Raw genomic sequence first — 24,136 nt, 5'->3', positions numbered from 1 at the left:
GAACCTCACATCCACTTATTCATATTTTATAATGGATACTGGTCCACTAACTCTTCTAAAGGTTCTATAGTGACCACATAAATCTGAATTTACCAAATAGTTCAAACGTGGCAGAGGAAATGCTGACTATACAGCAAAAAGATTCATTGATTTTGCCATCAATTCTCCCACCAACTTCACAGTCTACTGGCTAATCTACCATAGGTAAAACTGATTGGACATGTTCAAATCAAAATTATCCCATCATCTGCTGCAATCCTTGGACGTTTATTGAATGTGTACAACCTGCCTAGGCTGGTCTATGAGATTAAGATGAAGTATAACACAAAGTTTATGAAGGGACTTTCAAACATTTGATCAGAGATGAACCCAAACTAATTAATATTTATGGCTTATCCTAAGTCATTCATTTTAAATAACTGGATAATCACAAGGCAAGAAAGGATCCAACAGCATATGGTAAATGTGATCACTGTATAAGGTTTTTATACTTTAGTCTCAACTTTTTTCAAATTTTTTGCAGTCAGTAATTGCCATCAATGCAGGTATAAAAAGTAGAGAAATCATGACCAGAAGGTGAATTAACGCCCAACACTTACTTAATTAGCTCCACAGTCTCAGAGTACATAGGAAAGGGGGATTTGGACTCTTGCACGCTTTTCTCCAATGCATTCCCGCACTCGATGAAGGAAACCACAGCATCAAGGTAGTATACGGCCTTCTCAAATCTGTCAGACTACAGAAAGAGAATATCTGTTAGAGGCAAGAAGCCATTGCTTCCATATTACAAATCAACAGGGAAATTATAGATACTTTTTTTTTTAATAGGAGAATAAAACAGAGTACATAACAGTGCACAGATCATCTGAAAAAGTGCGCAGCTTATGTGCGTCCAGTACCTTATAGCAACTTCTGATCCACACAACTCACATTATAAAATAGTACTGACAGTGTGCACATGAAGACAGAAAAAGCCTTGTATGAATCAGAAGGACGTTCACAACCAAAGGGCATCTTAAAGGTGTTTCATATAAAAGGGGTTATTCTGGACTTTGGGCTTTTTGGCTATTGGGCCAGAAGTTACCAGCAGGTGCTTGCTAATTACTTGCCTATTTTGCCTTCCAGTGCAGAGAAGTCATGGTCCGCTACTGCCCGTGATTCTCATGCTCCTGATGAGGTTGCGTAGACAGAACAGTTTAATCTCTTCTGTTCTATTGTGGGGCGTCACTGCCAATGGCATACTCAGAGACAGCCAGATCCCCACAGCCTAAGACCTCGTTGACAAATTCAGTATTTGGTCGGTGTTTTAAATCAGTACTTGTAAGCCCAAACCAGGAGTGGGTGATAAAGATAGAAGAGGTGACGTGTTTCTATTCTACTTTTCCTCTGATTGTCCCACTCCTGGTTTCGGCTTACAAATATTGATGTAAAATACTGACCAAATACTGAATGTGTGAACGTGGCCCAACACTGGGGAGCAGACTGTCAATCAGCATGATGTCAGCAGTAACGCCGGTGACAGAGCAGCCCAAAGTGAAAAAGCTGTTCTATTGATGTGAGGTCAATAGAAGCCAGAGAATCCACACCTGATCTGGAAGACATTATTACAGGGAAGAACAGGCAGGTTTGCAACTATCTGCCAGCAAGTTCTTAGCTCAAAAGCCAAAAAACCTGTAAGTACCCGAAAACCCTTTTAAAACTTTGTCTATTAAATATGTAAGTGGTACTGTTTTACTGTTCCCTACACTTATCCAACGCTCATAGAGCTCTGCACCCTTCTCCTATCCTGGCTGCTCACCCTTCCAGATATGTAGAAGGTTAGCATTTCTGCACTTACATACAGTTTACATATGAAGAATCTAACATCACTACACCAATACTTTACCAAAGCATCCGCATTGTGCTTGAGCTTCTTTGCTTCTTGTAAATAATGGTCAGCCGAATGATTCCTGGGAGGAGAAGACAAAACCATGAGATAAAATATATAAAACAATCCAATCATGAGTTGTCTCTAACTTCTCCTGAAATAACTACAGCGATCAGCTGCAAATTACATGCAAGTCTGTGTATGAACTGGTGACTTATTTTCCTCAAAGTAAAGTGGTGTATTTTAGCGATACACAGTAATTCACTTGTAGGACCTTTAACCCCTTCACGACATACGCCGTACTAGCACAGCACATGTCGTGTCTCCCCTTTTGATGTTGGCACCTGCGGTGAGCCCACTTCTTTCCCAGTAACAGCCCACATGTGCCCGGAAAAGCCGCGGGTGGAATTGCGATCCATCTGTGGCTATTAACCCGTTAAATGCCATTGTCAAACTCTAACAACGGCATTTAATGCGCACTTCCGGTCATCAGGCCAGAAATCTGCCAGCCCTGGTGATCCCCGTCACATGACTGCGGGTCACCGGTGGGTTGGCATGACAACCAGAGGTCTCCTGGAGACCTCTATGGTTGTCACTGCAAACTTGCTATGAGCGGCGCCTGGTGGTCGTATCTGCACCAAAATGGTATTAAAAACGTCAGCTCGGTGCACAAAAACAAGCCTTCATCCAACCTGAGATCACAAAAAATGGAGACACTACGGGTCTTGGAAAATGACGCTTTTTTTTTTTTTAAACAAACTTTGGATTTTTTTTCACCTCGCAAATAAAAAAAAAAAAAAAAAAAAAAAGAACCTAGACATGTTTGGTGTCTATGAACTCGTAATGACCTGGAGAATCATAATGGCAGGTCAGTTTTAGCATTTGGTAAACATGGTAAAAAAATATAAAAAAAAAAGTTGTAGAATTGCACATTTTTTGCAATTTCACCGCACTTGGAATTTCTTTCCAGTTTTGTTTAGTACACAATATGGTAAAACCAATTGTGTCGTTCAAAACTACAACTTGTCCCACAAAAAACAAGCCCTCACATGGCCATATTGACGGAAAAATAAAAAAAAGTTATGGCTCTGGGAAGAAGGGGAGCAAAAAACAGAAAAGCAAAAATGAAGAAGGGCTCCATCTTGAAGGGGTTAAAATGCATTTTTACAGACTGTGCATGGAATTCCATCACAGCGCTATTAACTTGCTTTACCAGCTGTGTTTAGATCAGGCCATCACTGGTCACAATGTTCTGGCACATCCTTGTGACCTGCTGTAACATTTCATGATGAGATCACCCTCTTAATCTGCAATACTGCTTTTATTACTATTACAATGGATACTCATTTTAGAGACTCACGTAACAATAAATTCTGTTAACTATTTGCCAATTATCTTTTTAACAAGACAACGCATCTGTAATAAAAACCATGTAGGAGATTTTTTTTCTTTCAATTAAACTAGTAAGAATTTGTAGTTTAGTAATCTGGACGAGCCATCTTTCATCCATAGTCAGGATCTCTAACTCTGCTGCAAGCTCCCGTGTTCTCTACAAGAGAGCCTTTCATACAGACGTTCTTGCCGGTAACTAAAAAGCATCACCAGTCTGTAACAAAGACATGCTGAATCCATAAACCCCCCCCCCCAACATCAACTGTTGGGAGGCCCCTATACATAGTCTAATGTGACTGTGTGCCATTGGACTACATAGTAAAACTGATGCTTAGTGAAAGTAGTTTCATCTACCAGTATTCCACATCCAGATTTCCACTTCCAACATTTAATTAAAACACTAGCAAAATCCACAAAAATTTTTTTTACATTACCTGTCTTCAAAAGTTAGCTTTGCTCTGCGGGATTTGTTATCAATTGGTGGTATGAAGGCAACAGTAGCAGAATTACTCGAGGCTTTCTCCTAGAAAGTAAAGTGTCTCCATTAGTATTAGAGCAGATCTCCGCTCCTGGGTACTACAAATGAATAGGAGATCATCCACGTGCATGAGCGAGACTACTGAGCAATGTAAGGAGCTGCGCTGTTCCGCCTTCCTACAGTACATATCTGAGCAGACGAAAGCTGATGGTGTCGGGTGTTGGCACCCCAACAATCTAATATTGTTGGCCTATCCCACGTATAGGTCCTCCATGTTAGTCCTGAACAACCACTCTAACATGATAATAACGCTCAGAACACAAAACGGCAAAGATGATGATGACTCCTTTACCTTGGGTTCCTTTGTAGTGTTGGAGGACTTCCCTTCAGTCTTTCTTTGCTTGGCAGAAGAATTACTTTTGCTGCTGCCATCTTTAGTGCTGCCACTACTGCCTGACTTCAAGGATGACGATGAGCTGACTGTTCTCTTCCGCTCAGTCTTAGTATCTTTTTGTAAAGCGGGTGGAGCAGGAGAGGGGAGCGGATCTTTTTCTTTTGCTGGATTCAGTTTTGTTGACCTGAAATAATAGTACATACATTAACTAAAACTACCGCAATCTTCATGATGCTACAAAGTTTGGAACTGAACAGGAATGGGTTTACACACTACACTTCTAAAAAAATATTTGATGATTATGTTTGGGGGAAAAACGGAGATTAGACCTACCGGTAATGTTATTTCCAGGAGTCCATCCTGACAGCACCATGGGGGTTGACCTTTCATCCTTACAGGGACAGGAAATACACGAGAGGTTAAAAGGTCCCCTCCCACACCACACTCCAGTGATTTTCCAAGTACCACACCAGTATGGATGCAATTAAAATTTATTGAGATTTAGTACAAGCATACTGACACCAGTACAAATCCTAGGGAGGGAACTACCAGTGCTGTCAGGATGGACTCCTGGAAATAACATTACCGGTAGGTCTAATCTCCGTTTTCCAGGACGTCCTATCCTGACAGCACCATGGGGAATACCAAAGTAGGAATTCGCTTAGGGTGGGACTACTGCTTGTAGCACTCTACGACCGAAGGTCGACTGGCTAGCTGTGAAAGTTTCCAACTTATAGTGTCTACAGAAAGTGTTCGGTGTAGACCAGGTGGCGGCCCTGCATATTTGATCTACTGAGGCCCCCGCCCTCTCTGCCCATGATGTCGCTATTGCCCTAGTGGAATGGGCCCTAAGTCCTACCGGTATAGGAAACCCTTCGGCCTCGTACGCCGAGGTGATAATTGTCTTAATCCACCTTGCCAGGGTCTGTGTAGCTGCGCTTTTACCCTTATTTTTACCGCCGTACTGGATAAATAGTTTTGTGTCCTGTCGCCAATCCCGGGTGAACTCTAGGTAGCGGATGACTGCACGTCTAACATCCAGGGAATGGAACAGTTTTTCTTTATCATTCTTTGGGTCTGGACAAAATGAGGGTAGGATTATCTCCTGGTTTAGATTTTGCGGAGATGCTACTTTCGGGAGGAACCTCGGGTCTAGCTTGAGCACTATGTGATCCTCAAAGATCTGAATGTAGGGGTTCTGGACTGAGAGGGCCTGGATCGCCCCTAAGCGCTTGGCTGAGGTGATCGCTACCAGAAATACGTTTTTTTGTGTGAGCTTTGCAATGTCTACCTTTGATATTGGCTCATAAGGGGGTCTACACAGAGTTGAGGACTAGATTTAGGTCCCACGGGGGGACCGTCCTTCTTAATGTGGGTCTTAACCTCTGGGTGGCTTTGGTAAATCGCGCTATCCATGGATGGGAGGATAGGGAGAAATTGAAGAAAGTACTTAAGGCCGCTATCTGGACCTTGAGTATGCTCGGGGTTAGGCCCTTATCAAATCCTGCCTGTAGGAAATCTAGGATTTGAGGGATATTGGGCAGTGACAGGTCTAAAGGGGCACTACCACTTTCTGAGCAGAACCTCTTCCAGATCTTACGATATATTGCCCGCGTGACAGGTTTACGGCTGGCCTGTAATGTATAGATCACTTGGTCCGAGAGGCCACTGGACTTCAGGATGTCCCTCTCAGGATCCATGCTGCTAGTTGCAAACTTCCTGGGTTTGGGTGTTGAACTGGGCCCTGGGCAAGTAGGTCCGACGACGTTGGTAGATGGAGTGGTCCCTTCTGAGCCATTTTCTTGAGGAGGGGAAACCAACTCCGCCGGGGCCAAAAGGGTACGATTTGCATCACCCGAGCTCCCTCCTCCTGGATCTTTCTGAGAACCCTTGGTATTATGGCGATAGGGGGGAACCCGTATAGTCCCCCTCTCCAGCTCTGGTTCAGGGCGTCGGTCTCTTCCAGATGGTCCGCCGGATTGAGGGAGTAGAACCTCTCCAGCTTGGCGTTTCTTCTTGTCGCAAAGAGGTCCAGTTGGGGTGTCCCCCAGCGATGGCACAAGTCCATGAAGATCTCTTCTTTTAGCTCCCACTCGGTGGCCCGGACTTCTTGCCTGCTTAAGTAGTCGGCTATATTGTTTTGGGAGCCTTCCAGGTGTATTGCTGACAAGGAGCGGGTGTTGTTTTCTGCCCAGGTGAGGATGCGAGCCGCTAGGTCCTGAAGCTTCCCGTGCCTTGGACCCCCTTGGTGGCGTAGGAAGGCCACTGTGGTCACGTTGTCCGACATGATCTTTATATGCTGGTTCTGTAGGCATGACTTGTTTCTCTTCAGCGTTTCCCAAACTGCTCGTAGTTCTCGGTAGTTTGAGGACTGTAAGCTGATGTTCTTGGGCCATGTTCCTTGCAGGTATCTTCCCTCTAGGTGAGCTCCCCATCCTTCTCTGCTGGCATCCGTGGTGATGGTCACACAAGGAGACAGGATCCAAGGAACCCCCTGGCTGATATTTCTGTGGTTGGTCCACCACTTCAGGGATGATCTTAAAGCTGGAGACGGCCGGAACTTCTTGTCCAGTGAGGACTGTCGTCTGTCCCATCTTGACAGGATCTCCCTCTGCAGGATTCTGTGTGGGCCTGGCTCCACATAACGCAGGGTATGCATGCGGTTAGGGTGCCCAGAATCTTCATCGCGGTCCTTATCGAAACCTGGTGCTGACCGAGCTGACGAACCTTGTCCATGATGGGCCTTTTCTTCTCTTCGGGTAAGAGTGAGATTCTTCTTCTGGAGTCCAACATGACCCCCAGGAATTTTTTCTGAGAACTAGGCCGAAGATCTGACTTTTCTCTGTTCAGGATCCAACCTAGGCTCTCGAGCCTAGACATTACTGAAATGAGTTGTTCCTTCAACTCCTCCACTGTACGGGATACCACTAAAAAGTCGTCTAAGTAAGGCACGATGATTATGCCCTCCTGTCTTAAATTTGCCACGACTTCGGCGACCAGTTTCGTAAAAACTCGAGGTGCTGACGCCAAGCCGAACGGAAGGGCCTGGAACTGAAAGTGGTAGTATCTGCCGCCTTTCTTTAGGGCGAAACGTAGGAACCTCTGAGATTGAGGATGGATGGGCACGTGATAATACGCACTTTTTAAGTCTATAGTGCACATGAAAGCGTTCTGGTCTATCAGCGGGATGGCGGTTTTCAGTAATTCCATTCGGAATCTCTTGTACCGAACCCATTGATTTAATGGTTGTAAATTTATGATGGTTCAGCTTTCTCCCGACGGTTTTTTTTATCGTGAAGAGAGTTGAATAGTGCCCCTGACATCTCTCCGTTTCTGGGACGGGAACCGCTACCTCGGTCTTTAATAGATCTCCTATGTCGGCCCATATAGGATCTATCAGGGCTCTGGAACGGGGTTCTGTGACCACGAATCGTGCAGGGGGGGTTTTTGTAAACTCAAGGGAATAACCCTGGGAAATTGTATTGAGGACCCATGGGTTTTGGGAGATGAGTCGCCAAGCCCCCGCAAAGTGTCTGAGACGCCCCCCTACCGGTATGGCGTCATTGTCTTCTGCTTCTGGAACTTTGCCCATCATCCATATGGCTCGACGGGCCGCGTTGGATAAAGAGTTATTCCTGGCTGCAAATCTTACAGATTCCGCCGAAGCATCCGCCAGAAAACCAGTTGCGATCTTTAACAGGGGAATGCTCTCAAGGATATCGCCCCTAGGGGCTTTTTCCTTTAATTGTTGTTCCATCTGGTCGATCCATAGATGCATGGACCTAGCGACTGAAGTGGCGGCTATGTTTGCTTTCATCACCGCCGCTGAGGCCTCCCAAGCCCTCTTCAAGAGCACGACGGCCTTTTTGTCCATGGGTTCTCTGAGACTGGAAGAGTCCTCAAAGGGAATTGAGGTCTTCCTCGACACCTTAGCCACCTGGGAATCGATTTTAGGCACCTCATCCCAAGTGTTGATGTCTTCCGGGTTAAATGGAAGTCGCAGTTTAAAGTCTCGCGGCACAATCAGTCTTTTCTCGGCATCCTCCCATTCCTCCAAGATCATCGCCCGGATATGGTCATTGACTGGGAAGACCTGACGGACCTTGGCTCTTAGCCCCCCGAACATCGCGTCCTGGATGGATTGCTCCTTCGGGGCTTCCTCGATCTGCATCGTACTCCTCACTGCCCTGAGGAGCTCGTCCGTATTCTCTGATGTGAAGAGGTACTTTTTCCCTGTCTCCAGGGGTTCAGAGGTGATCTCGCCTTCTTCCTCCGAGTCCGTACCCCGTATATCCTCCTCTGAAGACTGGTCGGACTCCCATCTTGGTCTTTTGGATTGGGACCGGTCGGCCGACTGCGTGGGTAGCCATGCAGAGACGGAGGCCTGGACCTCCTCTCTGACCACTGTGCGCATCTCCGTGAGGAACGTGGCCTGCTCTCCTCTGATGATCCGCAGGGTACAGTCCCCACATAAGGGTTTCTTCCATGTGCTCGGCAGCTTGCTGGCACAGATGGGGCATTTGGGCTTGCTTGATCCCCTAGATGCTGCTGCCGCCGCGGTCGGCGCCGACTTGTCCTAACAAAGAACAGGAGACCGTTTTACTCACAGCTCCTGTCTTTGAACTCACAGCCCACCCTGCCTCCTACTCACGGACGCTGGGTCTGGCTCGCTCCTGCGTCCGTGTTCTCCGTCCATGATGCCGCGCTGAAGGTGACCGGTCTGTACCGCTGCCCCCGCTTTCCCCCCCGCTCTTATCCTACCTTATATTGCGCTGGAAATGCTTCTCCCGTCCATGACGCTTCCTTCTGACGACGCAGGCCCAAACCGGGAGTCGCGCCGGGGGGGGGGAGCGCTACATCGTCCCGGAGCAACGCTCCACGGGACCGCAGGCGGGAAACCCCCCTTAGGTGGGTGCCGCGCGCACCGTCCGACCGGAGGAGTTGGCGGTTGGGACCCCGAACCTCCTGGCCCCGGTAAGTTTTGCTGCTCTCCTGCCGCCGCGGCGCTCTTGTGCCTGTCCTTACAGGGACAGGAAAAACACTGGAGTGTGGTGTGGGAGGGGACCTTTTAACCTCTCGTGTATTTCCTGTCCTTGTAAGGATGAAAGGTCAACCCCCATGGTGCTGTCAGGATAGGACATCCTGGAAAATGTTTTGATGGGACACCAATCATTCTTTATAGGACTGATGGTAGTGTGACAATTGGGGCCATTGATTTCAATAATGAAGATCTAAATGTCTGTACACAAGCAAGGATAGATAACCGAAATGTCTTACAAGTGTTTACTTCACTCACATCCGTGCAGGAAATGGAGGTCTCCTGAGGCTCCTTTTTAACTCACATTTAAAGCCTACATTGAGGTCATAAACTTCTACTACATACTTTGCCTTCAAATAAAATAATGATGCTGTCTATTGCACCATTCTATAGGGTAAAAGGGCACATTGACATACACAGACCCAATGAAGACCAAAGGGACACTTTCAGGCCTTAGGCTACTTTCACATTAGCATTTTTTAGCGCTGCGCTTCGTGCGCAATAGAAACGCATCATGGGTTTTGCATGCGTTTTCTTTTTTAGGCGCATGCGTTTCTAACCATGTTAATTCTTAAAACGCATGCAATTTTAAACGCAGGCGTGCACATGTCCATGCGCACGCCTGCGTTCATAGACTGTAATGTGTTATTTTGGCGCATTCCGTGCGCATGCGTTCTTTTGACACAGGTTGGACGGACCAAAAATGCAACAGGTTGCGTCTGGCGTGCCTAGGCGCACACTACAAAAAAACGCATGCGCACGAAAACGCATACAAACGTGTGCAAACGCTCGACCAGGTGCCTCCATGTTAAACATAGGGGCACATGGCGCATGCGCACGATGCGCTGCACTAAAAAATGCTAATGTGAAACAAGCCTTAGACAGGTAAACTGAGGTTCATGAATACATTTGGTGCGGAAGCCCAAAGGTTTTACTGGCGTGTGTGGCTGTGTTTGTGAATATGGCTTTACATGGACTAAATATAAACGCTACTTTAAGGTCCAAACTTGCTTCATTTAATGAGAAGAATCTCTTGCTGGGACAATAAGAATCTTTCCCCCTGTTTACGACCACTGACAGACATTAACTCACTCTCTGCTGGACGTCTTGTGGCTTGATGATTTCTCCTCCAGTTTCTGTTTCTTGCTTTCATTACTCTTGGCCTCTTCTTCATTCTGAAAGGAATAAGCACAAAAATCCTCTAAAATACAGTTAAAATGGTTTGGACTTCTTGATTGAAAAAGGTAATCTAAAGGCAGCTCCGTACTGTGCGAGTGGCCCTATACGGCTATTGTACAGGGGCCCTATACTGCGTGTCAGCCCATGGAACGAACAGAAAAAGCTTGTCCTGAAAAGTGATAGCCACATTTCATATGGCCCGTATTCCATTCCTCATTCCAGCACATGAAGAGCAACCTTTACCATTATACTCCACAGTTGTCGGCGTTTGAAAACCATTTGTAATGGGTTTTGTTTTTGTGAAATCAATATATTAATAAAATCGGGGCAATAAAGTTTGGCAATTTTGTTAAATTTATTTTCAAGAAAATATCACCTGTCGGTAAATGCGTTCCACAGCTCACAACGCTAGTAAATCATTTGAAAGAGGTTTTGTGTTGAATTAATTGATTTAAAGGGAGACTCAAGGAAGAAAAATGTAAAACTCAATATTTGGCCAGTCAAATGGTGATCTACAGCTCAACAAACTATGTATAAGTATTCGGTATGTAGCCATTTCAGAAATGTCAATTGTCCTCTGGTAGGCAGCAGCAGCTTGTGTTGGACAAGACAAATCGATCACCAAATACTGGAAAGAAATCTGCAGTTTATGGCAGTTCTGAGCCACAGTGTGTCTAAACCACGTTTGGTATTTCTGTAGCAATTACAGCCCGCCTAATTTACAGGTGCTTGTCTCCAGAAAAATGAGCTGGACACTACAACATACTGGGGACTACAATGCCAGTTTGCAATTTTTACTCCTCAGCAACATCCACTACTGCTTGAAATCTCCAAAAGGGTATAATTTCCAAAACGGGGTCACTAGGTATAGTTCCATGGTCCGTAAACGCTGCGAATTGGACGCTGCCTACTGCCGCAAAGTCCAACCTGGAGCGGCCAGATGTTACAGCATAGTGGATGGGATTTTATGAAACCCCATCTCCACTAGGCGTGCAGGAACGCCTCTGGTTTCCCTGCGTATACCCACAAGCGGTGTGTCTTTGTAGACTGCAGCATGTCTATTTATCTTGCGGAGTCACTCAGTCTCTGCAAGATAAATATCACAGTTCAATGTACAGGATACAGGGATTCCGCACGGTTCAATGAACACATGTGAAATTACCGTGCGTACAAAATCCGGCATCGCTTTGGATGGAGCGGGTATGTGCTGCGTCCAAAGCGCTGCCGATTACGGACAGTGGAAACATACCCTTAGGGGCTCTGTATATGAAGTCCGCAAACTATTCTAGCAAAATCTGCTCTCCTGGAGGCAAATAGCTCTGCATCCCTCCAGAATCTCGCCATGCGAGTAAGTAGCACTGTACAGTCACATATGAGATACTTATACATTCAGCACAAATTGTGGGACAAATTTTGGTGCCATTTTTAACCATTTACCAGTATGAAAATGTAAAGTCTGGGGCTAACAAAATATCTATTCTATTATTGATAAATACTGTTTTTCGGTGATCACTTTGTATCCCCGTTCATACTGCACCCACACACACACACAAATGATACACCATTTGAAAGGTAAACTTGCCCCCTTCAGCAAGAAAATCGCTAAACGAACTATACATCCACGATTTGATCACAAAATAGTTTAAACATTACTTTTCACAAACCTGCAGTAAGGAAAAATAACCTGCAGGTGGCACCACAGTACCCCAAAGCACACTACCACAAAGCTGCTTACAGACATCACAAACAAATCCAAACATTTGCCTTGTGGGCTTTTCCAGCTTGCCAAACTGCTTGCCCAGCCTATTTTAGCCAAACTGGAGGATTGCACACTTCACTACAGGTGAGGCACAAATGCAAATACATTTGTAAACATGCACTGCCTATTGAATTGCATACTTGATCCGTTCATACTCCACCCACACAAACAAATGACACACCATTTGAAAGGTCAAATTACCTGCAGATGGCAGCACACTACCCCAAAGCACACTACCACAAAGCTGCTTACAGACATCACAAACAAATCCAAACATTTGCCTGGGGTCTTCCAGCTTGCTCAAGTGCTTGCTATTTTAGGCACATTGGAGGCTTGCACACTTCACTGCAGGTGAGTCACACATGCAAACACATTTGTATATATGCACTGCTTTTTCGGTGATTACTTCGCCACACACACACAAATGGTGAGTCACATATGCAAGCATTTGTAAACATGCACTGCTTTTTTGCTGATTACTTCGCCCCACACACACAAATGATACACACCATTTGAAAGGTAAACTTGCTCCCTTCAGCAAGAAAATAGCCAAACAAACCATACATTCACGATTTTATCACTAAATACAGTTTAAACATTCATTTTCATAAACCTGCAGAAAGACACAATGACCTGCAGGTGGCACCTCAACAAGAAGACATTTTTTGGCCTCTACTTAAACCAATTTATTGTATTACCAATCTACATATATAAATACCTGTTTGTGTTCATCAACTCATGAAATACATTTACATTTGATCAGCTTGCTTTTTCTGAAATTGCCTGCGCCCCCGACGACCAATGTGCGAAAATTTTGCACGGGCCAAGCTAGTAGGTCGTAAAAATGTAGTTTACTCTTCGGCAACCAATAGTATAAAATTCTGTGACACCTGTGGTGTCAATATCACTGCACCTCTAGGTTCATCGAGACGTTTAGTTTGTAAACTGGATTCACTTATGGGGGACTGGTCTAGCACCTCAGGGGCTCAACCAATGTGACATGGCACCCTCAAACAAGTCTAGCTAAATCTGAACTTCAATATGGCGCAGCTTCCCTTCTGAGCTTTGCACTGTGCCTCAAAAGTAATTTTCAACCACATATGGGGTATCTATGTACTCAAGAGAATTGCACAACACATTTTGGGGTCCATTTTCTCCTATTATCCATGTGAAAGTATAAAAAAAAGAAAAAAAAATTGGGTCTAAAGGAAATTGTGTGTAAAGTAAAATGTTTATTTTTTTCCTTCCACATTCCATTAATTCCTAGGACGCACCTGAAGGCTTAATAAACTTCTTGAATGTGGTTTTGAACACCTTGAGAGGTGCAGTTTTTAGAATGGTGTCACTTTTGGGTATTTTCTGTCCTATAGGCCCAGCAAAGTCACTTCAAATGTGAGGTGGTCTCTAAAAAAAAGTTCTTTTTAAATGTTTTGTAAATGTTGTAAAAATGAGAAGTCACTGGTCAACTTTTAATCCTCATAACTTCATAATTTTTTTGGCTCAGTTTCAAAAATTGTGCTGACGTTTACATTAGTAGACATGTGGGAAATGTTATTTATTAACTATTTTGTGTGATGACTGATTTAAAGGGAAGGTGCCGCAATTTTATATAATTTGCAAAAAAATAGTAAGTTACAAAACATTTTGTTTCAGCAAATGTTGTACTAACCAGGATTTATGGTTTGTTTGTAATAATGTTTTCATGTAGCCACTGGGCGCTGACATCTTGATTTGCAGATCTGTGGAGGACTCATACAGTCTGCAAATATGGCCGTCCCTGCACATAGGAAACTGCGGTTGGCTTCCGACCGCACATTGCAGCCTCAGTAGCAGAGAACTGTGCACGCCCCTGTGGGCTGCACCGTTCACTGCTGTAGGTGTGGCTGGGCGCCATTTTACTGTAGCCCAGTGCTATCTGCTGAGCTCCACTTACCCTCTATCACAGGACCACTTGTGGCATAACGGGTCCTGTGTTGTGAGGAGAGGCTGAAGAAAAGGAGAAGGTGGTCAGCAGAGGAGAGAAGCGCTCACTGGAGCCGGAGGATGGAGAGTGGTGAGTGCGGGTGACTTTCCTCTATGCTCCTCTGTACTGCTTACTCCAGGCTCAGCCCTGTGCTTCCTGCTCCAGCGTCCTCCTGCTCTGTCTCCGCCTCCTCACTCACAGCCCCAGTGATCTCCGGTAATCTGACACCTTTGCTTTTATGGCTGTCTGAGGAGGACAGTGACTTATAAAGCCCATAGTCTTGTGTATAATTGGGGGGGGGGCTGGAAGTTTCACCAGTGTGGGCATATCTGTAATACTGTCTGCTGAGCCGTGTATCTAATCCTCTCCTGTGTGATACTGCCTGCTGAGCCGTGCATCTAATCCTCTTCTGTGTGATACTGCCTGCTGAGCCGTGCATCTAATCCTCTTCTGTGTGATACTGCCTGCTGAGCCGTGTATCTAATCCTCTCCTGTGTGATACTGCCTGCTGAGCCGTGTATCTAACCCTATCTGTGTGATACTGCCTGCTGAGCCATGTATCTAATCCTCTCCTGTGTGATACTGACTGCTGAGCCGTGTATCTAATCCTCTCCTGTGTGATACTGACTGCTGAGCCGTGTATCTAATCCTATCCTGTGTGATACTGACTGCTGAGCCGTGTATCTAATCCTCTCCTGTGTGATACTGACTGCTGAGCCGTGTATGTAATCCTATCCTGTGTGATACTGACTGCTGAGCCGTGTATCTAATCCTATCCTGTGTGATACTGTATTCTGAGCCGTGTATCTAATCCTCTCCTGTGTGATGCTGCCTGCTGAGCCGTGTATCTAATCCTATCCCGTGTGATACTGCTCTCCTGAAATACTCTGTGCTGCTGTCACTCTGCTCCCAGAATCCTTGCTGCCTGCCATCCTCGGTGACCGAAGACCCCATTCCTCTCCTCAGATCCCGTCCTGGCGATGTGTGAAACCGAGGGGACAGGGGCCTGATGTATGGTGGAAGGAGCAGGGCGACAGCAGCACAGAGTATTTCAGGAGAGCAGTGTGCTGGTCTGTGGGGGGCGCCCTGTTCGGTGCCAGGGATTGTACAAAGAGCGCTGTGTTTTATTCACATGGATGGACCGTCTGCTTGTCTGCTCCACAGAAATCCAGGAAACATGTCTGCTGATTGATGGCCTGTTCTGATCCAGACTTTACATGCAAAGACAGTCAGTAACTTTGCAAGCCCCATCAAAATGGCTGCTCACTGTGTCTATAGATGTCATAGGTTTTTGTGCCAGATTTCAGTAGCTGCTCCCCCTAGTGTTAACAAGTGGAAATGCCAAACTTTTTAAAATTATTTTTCATATTTTGCAAAATTAAAAACAAACGATAATATTTTTTAAGAAAATGTAAACATTAATTCTTTACATTTTTTCAATTGCTGAAAAAAATTTTTTTGGATGGCACCTTCCCTTTAAGGGCATAAAAATTAAGTTTGAAAATGGCAACATTTTCACCAAAATTCTGTTTAAGTCCAAATTAAACTTAACTCAAATTAGAGAAATTTTACCGCTATCATGAAGTACAATATTTCACGAGAAAACAATCAGTGGGATCCGTTGAAGCGTTCCAGAGTTATTACCACATAAAGTGACACTGGTCAGAATTGAAAAAATTGGCTTGGGTATGCACAGAGTATCACGGGTTCTTGAGTGACATGCTCGAGTCCCCGCCGTCATGTTTTGCGGTTGTTAGATACCGCAAAAAACATGCTGGATGGGGACTCGAGCACCCATGATATTCAGTACATACCTGAGCATCCAACGCAAACTAGTGTAGCGAGAACTTGTGCTCAATAGCAGTCATAGCTTCATATTTTTTTTTTTTTTTTTTTTTACTTTTGAAAAAAAAAACCCTAAACTTGAGTCCAACCCTAACCTGAAGCTGAATACTAACCCTGAGCTCAACAAAGCCCAATTCCAACTCTAACCCTGAGCTCAACAAAAATCCCAATCCCAACCCTGAGCTCAACAAAGCCCAATCCCACACGTTGCGGAACTCCCGCGGTAAATTCCAGAATTCCATTCCGCGGGAAAACCGCATTTTAAATTCCCGCGATTTTCAAGCGTAATTAGGTTGCAGAATGCTAGCGTTTTCCAAATGATCTGTAGCATCGCTTGGAGAACTGATCGACAGGTTGGTCACACTTGTCAAACACAGTGTTTGACGAGTGTGACCAACTTTTTACTATTGAGGCTGCCTATGCAGCCTCAGTAGTAAAAAGATCTAATGTTAAAAATAATAATAAAAAAAAAAATCGTGTTTTTCTCACATTCCGACATCCCGGGCAGCGTTCCCCATCATCGCGATGCTCCCATTCCCAATAATGCCTTGCGAGACCTTTGATGACGATGCGGTCTCGCGATACTGTAGTGGTCTCGCGATACCTCTAAGTCATCACAGGTCCTTGCCGCAAGGCATTACTGGGAACAGGAGATGGCGGGAGCATCGATAAGGTTGCACGGGACGCCAGAAGGTGAATATAACCAAATTTTTTATTTTAATTCTATTTTTTACAGGGATATGGTACCCACAGCCTGGAGGAGAGTCTCCTCTCCTCCACCCCCTGGGTACCATCCGCAAATGTTCTGCTTACTTTTCGCATTGTGGGCACAGCCACATGCAGAAAGTAAGCAGAAAAATGCATTCCTATGCGGGCGGAATCGCTGCGATTTCGCAAAATTAATGAGCATGCTGCGTAATTTTCCGCGATGTGATTCCGCCGCAGGAAAACCAGCAGCATTGGCACAGCATTGCGGAATCCCATAAGATTGCATGGGATGCTGGTTTTTTTTGCATTGTAGCTGCAAAATCACGCGTTAAAAACCGCCGCGAAAAAAAACGCAACGTGTGAACGCAGCCTCATTCCCCATTGCAGTTTTAAAATGGCAAGATGAGAAAATTAAGGCCTCTTAGCTGCCGCCGTTTTAATATGGATCGGTCATTAAGGGTTAAATACTGGTAAAATAAACATTCAAATTCAGAATCATAGCACAAAAGTGATGTTGGAGAGTGAAGAAAATACAGCAAAACTTGCAGCAATGTACAATGTTCTCAGGACTAACCTTGTGTTTCCGCTTTCCCTTGCTGGAAGGTTTTTCTGTCTGTTTTTGAGTTTCTTTTGGATGTTTCTCTGTTGCAATCTTTTCCACCTTCGGTGGTGGTTCAGTCTCTTTAAAAGGCCTCCCTGGTATCCGCGATAACAGGCTTAAGTCAATTTTAACAATAAGAGGGTATCTGTCCTCGGGCTCACTTAAAGGGGAAAGAAGCTCTTTCTCTTCCATAGGAGAGAACAATCGTTGCCGAAAAACGGTATCTTCCTCCTCAACGGAGGGTTTAGCAGGAGGAGTCCTATTGCTCTCAGAATATTTGGAGGTTTGGGATGAAGGCGGAAGGCTTTCATTTTCATCAGAATCAGAAGATGAGGTATCAGTGTCAATAAACTCCTTGGATTTTTGAGTGGGTTTACTAGAGTTCTTGCTGTACTTTTTCCTTTCTGCTGCAGGCCGTGGCGATGACTTGGGTTCTTTTTTGATATTGGGCTTTCGGGATCCTTTTGTGGCTGCTTTATGGCGGTTAGCAGGCAGATTGGTGGTCGTTTCTGCTGTTGTTACACTTTCAATTTTGAGCTCTCGCCTCGGAGCCTCGACAGTTGTCTTTTCAAGTTTTTTTGGTTGTTTTTTACCAACATTTCTTCTCTGAGATGTACTTTCACTTTGAGCTGGAGACTTTTGCCTCCCCCGACTGCCCTCTGACCCTTTTTGGGCTGTCTTGGAATCTCTCACTGGGGTAGAGTTGTTAATCTCCTTGGGCCCACTTGTTTCTGTATAATTTGCTCCGGATACCTGCTCTTGAACATCCTTTTTGTAACTTTGTGAGGATGGAATATTACTTTCTACTGAAGATGCAGGAGACACTTTATGCGGATTAACTTTATTAAGCCAATTGTCCAATTGCCATTTATTTGATGGTGGAGGCTCGGGCTTAAAAGGAAAGAAATATAATGTGATCAGCAAAAGAATCCTTAAAGTAGGAGAGTCCAACACAAACACGCAAAAGTAAATGTCCAAAATAAAGACACACAAACAAGAAACAGAAATAAAGCCAAGACTTCTGGGGCTCAGTCACTTTATGTAAAATCACTATTTAGCACTAAATCCATTCAAAGAGTTGCGCATAAAAATGCAAATACGCGCCTAATTGAACACATTACAGGAAAAAAGCATGGCATAGATAGGAAACCTATAAAGACCTTCTGTGGATCAGTAATTAAGCGGTTCTCACATCCTTAGATCACTTGACAGATTAAGACATTTAAGGGTTTATCCACACAGAAATCAGAACATTTACTGCACTCTACTATTACTATTCTCATTAGGCCGGGATCACACATGCGAGAAACACGGCCGAGTCTCGCATGTTAATACCCCCGGCACTCGGGAGCAGACCGTGTGGCTCCATGTATTGTGCTATGTGGCCACATACTCCGATTCGAGTGCCGGCGGCAGTGCCGGGTACTAACATGCAAGACTCGGCCGTGTTTCTCGCATGTGTGATCCCGGCTTTAGAAAGAGTGAAATATGCAACATAAATTGACTTGCTGAAGACTTGAATCCGCTGCAGATATTTCTCTGGATTGTGTGGATGAGATTCCACAAAACATATTTTCTGCAAGCATATCTATGACAGAAACTTTGCTGCATACCCAAGTAGATGTACGCTCAAGATAGATGTGAGCACCTGACCCTGGGTCATAAAAGTGCCAAGTTCCTTCCAAGCTCAATTAATAAACTGAACAGCGATATTAAGTTTATGACTGAATAAGCCACTATTGCCTGGAGCTGGGAAGAGAGTTGTCTAGTTTAGCGGGCAGTGATAGAAAGGACTGACCACAGAAGTATACAGCCACTACAGTTACTAGATAAATTTGCAAGCCAATAGCCATATACCCCTTTTTGTGACCACAATTTCCCCCTGAGCTCAGGCACAGGGAAGCAAGATGAAGAATCTGACAGAAAATGACAGTAAAGACAAGGTTTCTGAAGACCTGATTGAGCAGTTGCATGGCAAAGTTCAGTTAGAAGAGGTTTTCTTGGCACATTTAATAAACTGGCGTTTATGGTTTTGTTTTGACCATAAAGCTATAGACTTAGGCAGGGCAGAATTGCTATATATCAGTACAGCTCCATAGACTTGATTTTTACCTCTGGAGAGGCGCTGCGGGAGGGTTCATTAGCCTCACTATCACTGGAGCTGCTCTCACTTTCAGAATCTGATCCAGAGCTGCTCTCTGATCCACTGTGACTGCTTGAATCATCCCTGGAGTTCTCCGCTCCTTCACTGTTGGGCTGTGATGGCTCAGAGTTACTGAAAAAAATAAATTAAAAAAAATATAGATCACATAGGAACATTCATGTTTTTCTTGGTTGTAACTTAACATTACACATGTATGGCAAGCTAATGCTCTTTTCTTTATATTGAGAGGACTGCGCAACTGTGCCAGAGATTTAAAGTCACATAACTGTCCCTAGCACAACGGAGAACAGAAATATGGCCTCTCTCCCTTATAACAAGTTCCATTCCAACAAAATAAAAATAATATGTGTACAGGCCAGCAGATCCTGGGACAGCCAAGCCTTCTCAGTGTATCACCTGCAGTCTACAATCCAGACCGTCTCTCCTTCCTGGGGACAGGAAATTGGCAGCCACTTTGGAGCTATTATAGAACCGGTTTGTCATCCAGTTAATAAAATGGCAAAATTATGCACAAATATCTCCATCTGACTTCCCTGTGGCTACCTGGTATATATTACTCAGTGTCAACCTTTTTTTCCTTGCTCATTTTAATGTAGGCTATTGCAGTAATATTTTTTCGACACCGTACCCTGACAATTCTATATGTACATGCTGTAAAAAGGTGACTATATGTGGTAAAGCACTGTGAGTAAAAGCCATTTGTATCTCTTACGGCATAAAGGCCAACCACCATGGACATCATTCCCAGAATCAATCCCTAATTCTTCGCACACTTACCTTCCTGGTGTGTTGGTTGGTACAGTCTTATCACAGTCCTGAAAGAAAATAAAGAACCAGGGTGAAATCACAACAGTACTAGGATCTGATCAGGCATGTCAGAGCCATAGCTGGGCAGCCGAGCAGGCAAGCACATAACGCAGCTATATGCCCAGCCTCGTATACATAATGAAATGAGCAGCAGTCTGGCATGATGATGGTCACCCATTCTCTAGGTAGATTTATGTCACAACTGATACCGGATAAATTGTAAGATGCAATCTATACGTCACAGGTACCAACAAGGGTTTTATGTTATTGAAAATGTCCAAACCCCACAAAATACAGTTATAGCTAGTTTCGTTATAAAGATAACTTAAAATTGTATTTCTCAGATGGGTTCAGAAAATAGTTTTTGAAATACCCAATCAATAAGAGAACCGAGGCAACGTTGGGGTTCCCTATTCAGTACCAGATAATGGCTACAAATAGCGTGTTAGATTCTTAAAGGGATTGTCCTCATAGCTAAACAGCAGAGGTCGTGCGATGGAAATACTCAATTTGCTTTTCTAAAACAATCACAGCATATGGCATAATGATTTCAAGGGGAAGTTAACCCCTTTGAGGAACCTACATATCCGAATTGTGACTTGTGGTCTGATAAATCAGCCCAAAACTAAATTAATCATTAAAAATCACAAAAGTGCAAACCTGTGTCTTCATAGAATAGCATTGCAACAGATACTATGCAGTGTTAAGGCCCTTTTACATTTAGAGATGCACCAGCGATCCGACCAGCGATACGACCCGGTCAGGATCGCTGGTGCATCGCTAAATGATCGCTAGTGAGCTTTCACACAGAAAGATCTCACAGCGATGCAGCAGCGACGCAGCGCACGATACTCACCTTTCACACACAGCGATGAAGACGTCCTCCCGCCCGCCTCCACGTGTCGCTCGTCGTCACAGCAGGAAGACCCAGCAGGAAGCAGACGACGAGAAATGTAGCCGTCCGATATTGCGCGATGAGCGATGGACAGCGGGGGAGCCGGTATCACACATAGCAATATCGCTATAACGTCACAAAATCGGTGACGTGCTAGCGATATCGCTATGTGTAAAACCCCCTTTAGCTAGACTAATCCCCCCGGCCATAAAACACCCCCTCCTAAAGGGAATTTGTCACCAGATTTTTGCTACCTCATCTGAGGCTAGTTTCACACTAGCGTTTTTGAGCGCAGTGACGGCCTGCACATGGCCGCCGCTAAGCCCCGCCCCCTGCCGCGCCTCCGCCGGTAGCTTCGCCTACCGGCGCATGACCCTGCATGCGCCCTGCGTCCCCTATCTTTATCACTGGGGGCGCAGGCCGTGCGCAGTATGCGTTTGGCGGCGCATGCGTCCTTTTGACGGTGCGCCGACCTGCGCCAAACGCAACCTGCTGCAGTTTGGTTGTGCCGGCGCGCCGTCAAAAAGGCGCATGCGCCGCCAAACGCATATTGCGCACGGCCTGCGCACCCCAGTGATAAAGATAGGGGACGCAGGGCGCATGCAGCGTCATGCGCCGGTAGGCGGAGCTACCGGCGGAGGCCCGGCAGGGGGCGGGGCTTAGCGGCGGCCATGCACAGGCCGTCGCTGCGCTCAAAAACCCTAGTGTGAAACTAGCCTAAGATCAACAAGGCGCAGAGACCCGGATTCCTGTCATTTTGATAAAATCAGTGTTTCATCTGCTACAGATCTAGCAGTTCTCGGAATGCTGAGCTGTGTATAGCCCCGCACACTCCACCTATTGGCAGCTGTGTACACTGTGCATAGGCAGAAAGGTGCCAATCAGAGGTGGAGGTATCAGGGTTATACAGAGATCATGAGATCACACTACATGAAAACAGGTTTACTAGTCATCTAATTATAATCTCCTGCTAATTAAATGGTGATTTTATCACAACTATACTAAGCAGTCCAGTAAGTGACATATTGCTGAAACCAGAGTGTCAGATTAGGTGGCAAAAATCTGGTGACAGATTCCCTTTAAAGCACTGCTGAATAAGAGAAAGAAAAAGAAAAGTTGCTGGTAAAGATACCTGATCTCCATCACTGTCTTCACTGCTGCTCAGCTTTAAGTCCTCCTTCAGCATGCTGTAAAACAGGCAAGCAATTAATGAACACAACACTAGACCGAAGCTAGATGTTAGGCTCAGCAAACACAGCCACCACGTAAGTGTAAAATAATGGGTTTAAGACGCCTCACGGTTTTATAAAAATGTAAAAAAATAAATAAAAACTGAAAAAAAAAATTCACAGTAAAAATCATGTTTCTTTCATATCCAAATGCCCAAGATTCCATTGCATTCTCTGCAGTCACTGATGACTTGGCCCATATTTACTACTACGAGTTTCAGGCATTTTGCGTTCCTTATTAGTGATGAGCGAGTATACTCGTTGCTCGGGTTTTCCCGAGCATGTTCGGGTGACCTCCGAGTATTTTGGCGTGCTCGGAGATTTAGTTTCGGTCGACGCAGCTGCATGATTTGTGGCTGCTGGCCAGCCAGAATACATGTGAGGATTCCCTAACAAACAGGCATTCCACACATGTATTCAGGCTGTCTAGCAGCCGCAAATCAAGCAGCTGGTTGACACAAACTAAATCTCCGAGCACGCCAAAATACTCGGAGGACACCCGAGCAACGAGTATACTCGCTCATCACTATTCCTTATCCAACAAGTAGGTGTGACCTTAGTAAAAAAACTGGGGTGTGGCTAAATAGAAAGTGGGCGTGGCAAGCAAAAATAATATTCCGGAGAAACCTAAGCCAACTAATAGGTGGTATAATCAGACTATAAAATCTAAAGATCCACCAAGTTTAACATCAAAAACCAAAGCACATTTTAGGTTTATAAAGTTTGCGCCGTCTAAGAATTAGACCGTATTGACAAATCTGACCCATTGTGCCTTATTTTTTGTATTCTTTCTTCTAGCTTTCTTCCAAGAGTCATAACTTTTAATTTTCTGTTGACATAGCTGTATGAAGTGCGAGTTATAGTTTTGAATGGCAGACTTCATAATACTATACACTCACTGGCCACTTTATTAGGTACACCATGCTAGTAAGGGGTTGGACCCCCTTTTGCCTTCAGAACTGCCTCAATTCTTCGTGGCAGAGATTCAACAAGGTGCTGGAAGCATTCCTCAGAGATTTTGGACCATATTGACATGATGGCATCACACAGTTGGCGCAGATTTGTCGGCTGCACATCCCTGATGCGAATCTCCCGTTCCACCACATCCCAAAGATGCTCTATTGGATTGAGATCTGGTGACTGAGGAGGCCATTTGAGTACAGTAAACTCATTGTCATGTTCAAGAAACCAATCTGAGATGATTCGAGCTTTATGACATGGCGCATTATCCTGCTGAAAGTAGCCATCAGATGTTGGGTACATTGTGGTCATAAAGGGATGGACATGGTCAGCAACAATACTCAGGTAGGCTGTGGCGTTGCAACGATGCTCAATTGGTACCAAGGGGCCCAAAGAGTGCCCAGAAAAAATTCCCCACACCATGACACCACCACCACCACCAGCCTGAACCGTTGATACAAGGCAGGATGGATCCATGCTTTCATGTTGTTTACGCCAAATTCTGACCCTACCATCCGAATGTCGCAGCAGAAATCGAGACTCATCAGACCAGGCAACGTTTTTCCAATCTTCTACTGTCCAATTTCGATGAGCTTGTGCAAATTGTAGCCTCAGTTTCCTGTTCTTAGCTGAGAGGAGTGGTACCCAGTGTGGTCTTCTGCTGCTGTAGCCCATCTGCCTCAAAGTTCGACGCACTGTGCGTTCAGAGATGCTCTTCTGCCTACCTTGGTTGTAACGGGTGGCAATTTGAGTCACTGTTGCCTTTCTATCAGCTCGAACCAGTCTGCCCATTCTCCTCTGACCTCTGGCATCAACATGGCATTTCCGGCCACAGAACTGCCGCTCACTGGATTTTT

General features: G+C 45.0%; 1 protein-coding gene across 3 annotated transcripts in view; it reads right to left on the bottom strand.

The window, feature by feature from the left end:
• AFF4 (ALF transcription elongation factor 4) overlaps nt 1-24,136 on the bottom strand; it is a 127,236-nt gene that overhangs the window by 11,218 nt on the left and 91,882 nt on the right. For all 3 annotated transcript variants that reach the window (XM_073548940.1, XM_073549622.1, XM_073550240.1), the window contains 9 exons: nt 22,223-22,277; nt 20,166-20,203; nt 19,337-19,499; nt 17,198-18,115; nt 10,262-10,344; nt 4,090-4,315; nt 3,694-3,782; nt 1,886-1,949; nt 600-736 (listed from right to left, as the gene is read on the bottom strand). In XM_073548940.1, coding sequence (XP_073405041.1) covers nt 600-736; nt 1,886-1,949; nt 3,694-3,782; nt 4,090-4,315; nt 10,262-10,344; nt 17,198-18,115; nt 19,337-19,499; nt 20,166-20,203; nt 22,223-22,277 — 1,773 coding nt within the window. The remainder of the gene's footprint in view (nt 1-599; nt 737-1,885; nt 1,950-3,693; nt 3,783-4,089; nt 4,316-10,261; nt 10,345-17,197; nt 18,116-19,336; nt 19,500-20,165; nt 20,204-22,222; nt 22,278-24,136) is intronic.

The sequence above is a fragment of the Dendrobates tinctorius genome, unplaced genomic scaffold (assembly GCF_039654945.1).
Source record: "Dendrobates tinctorius isolate UK_male_01 unplaced genomic scaffold, ASM3965494v1 ptg000001l, whole genome shotgun sequence".
NCBI classification, from domain to species: Eukaryota; Metazoa; Chordata; class Amphibia; order Anura; family Dendrobatidae; genus Dendrobates; species Dendrobates tinctorius.
Note: the sequence above shows the minus strand (reverse complement) of the source record. Positions and strands in the feature narration are given on the sequence as shown.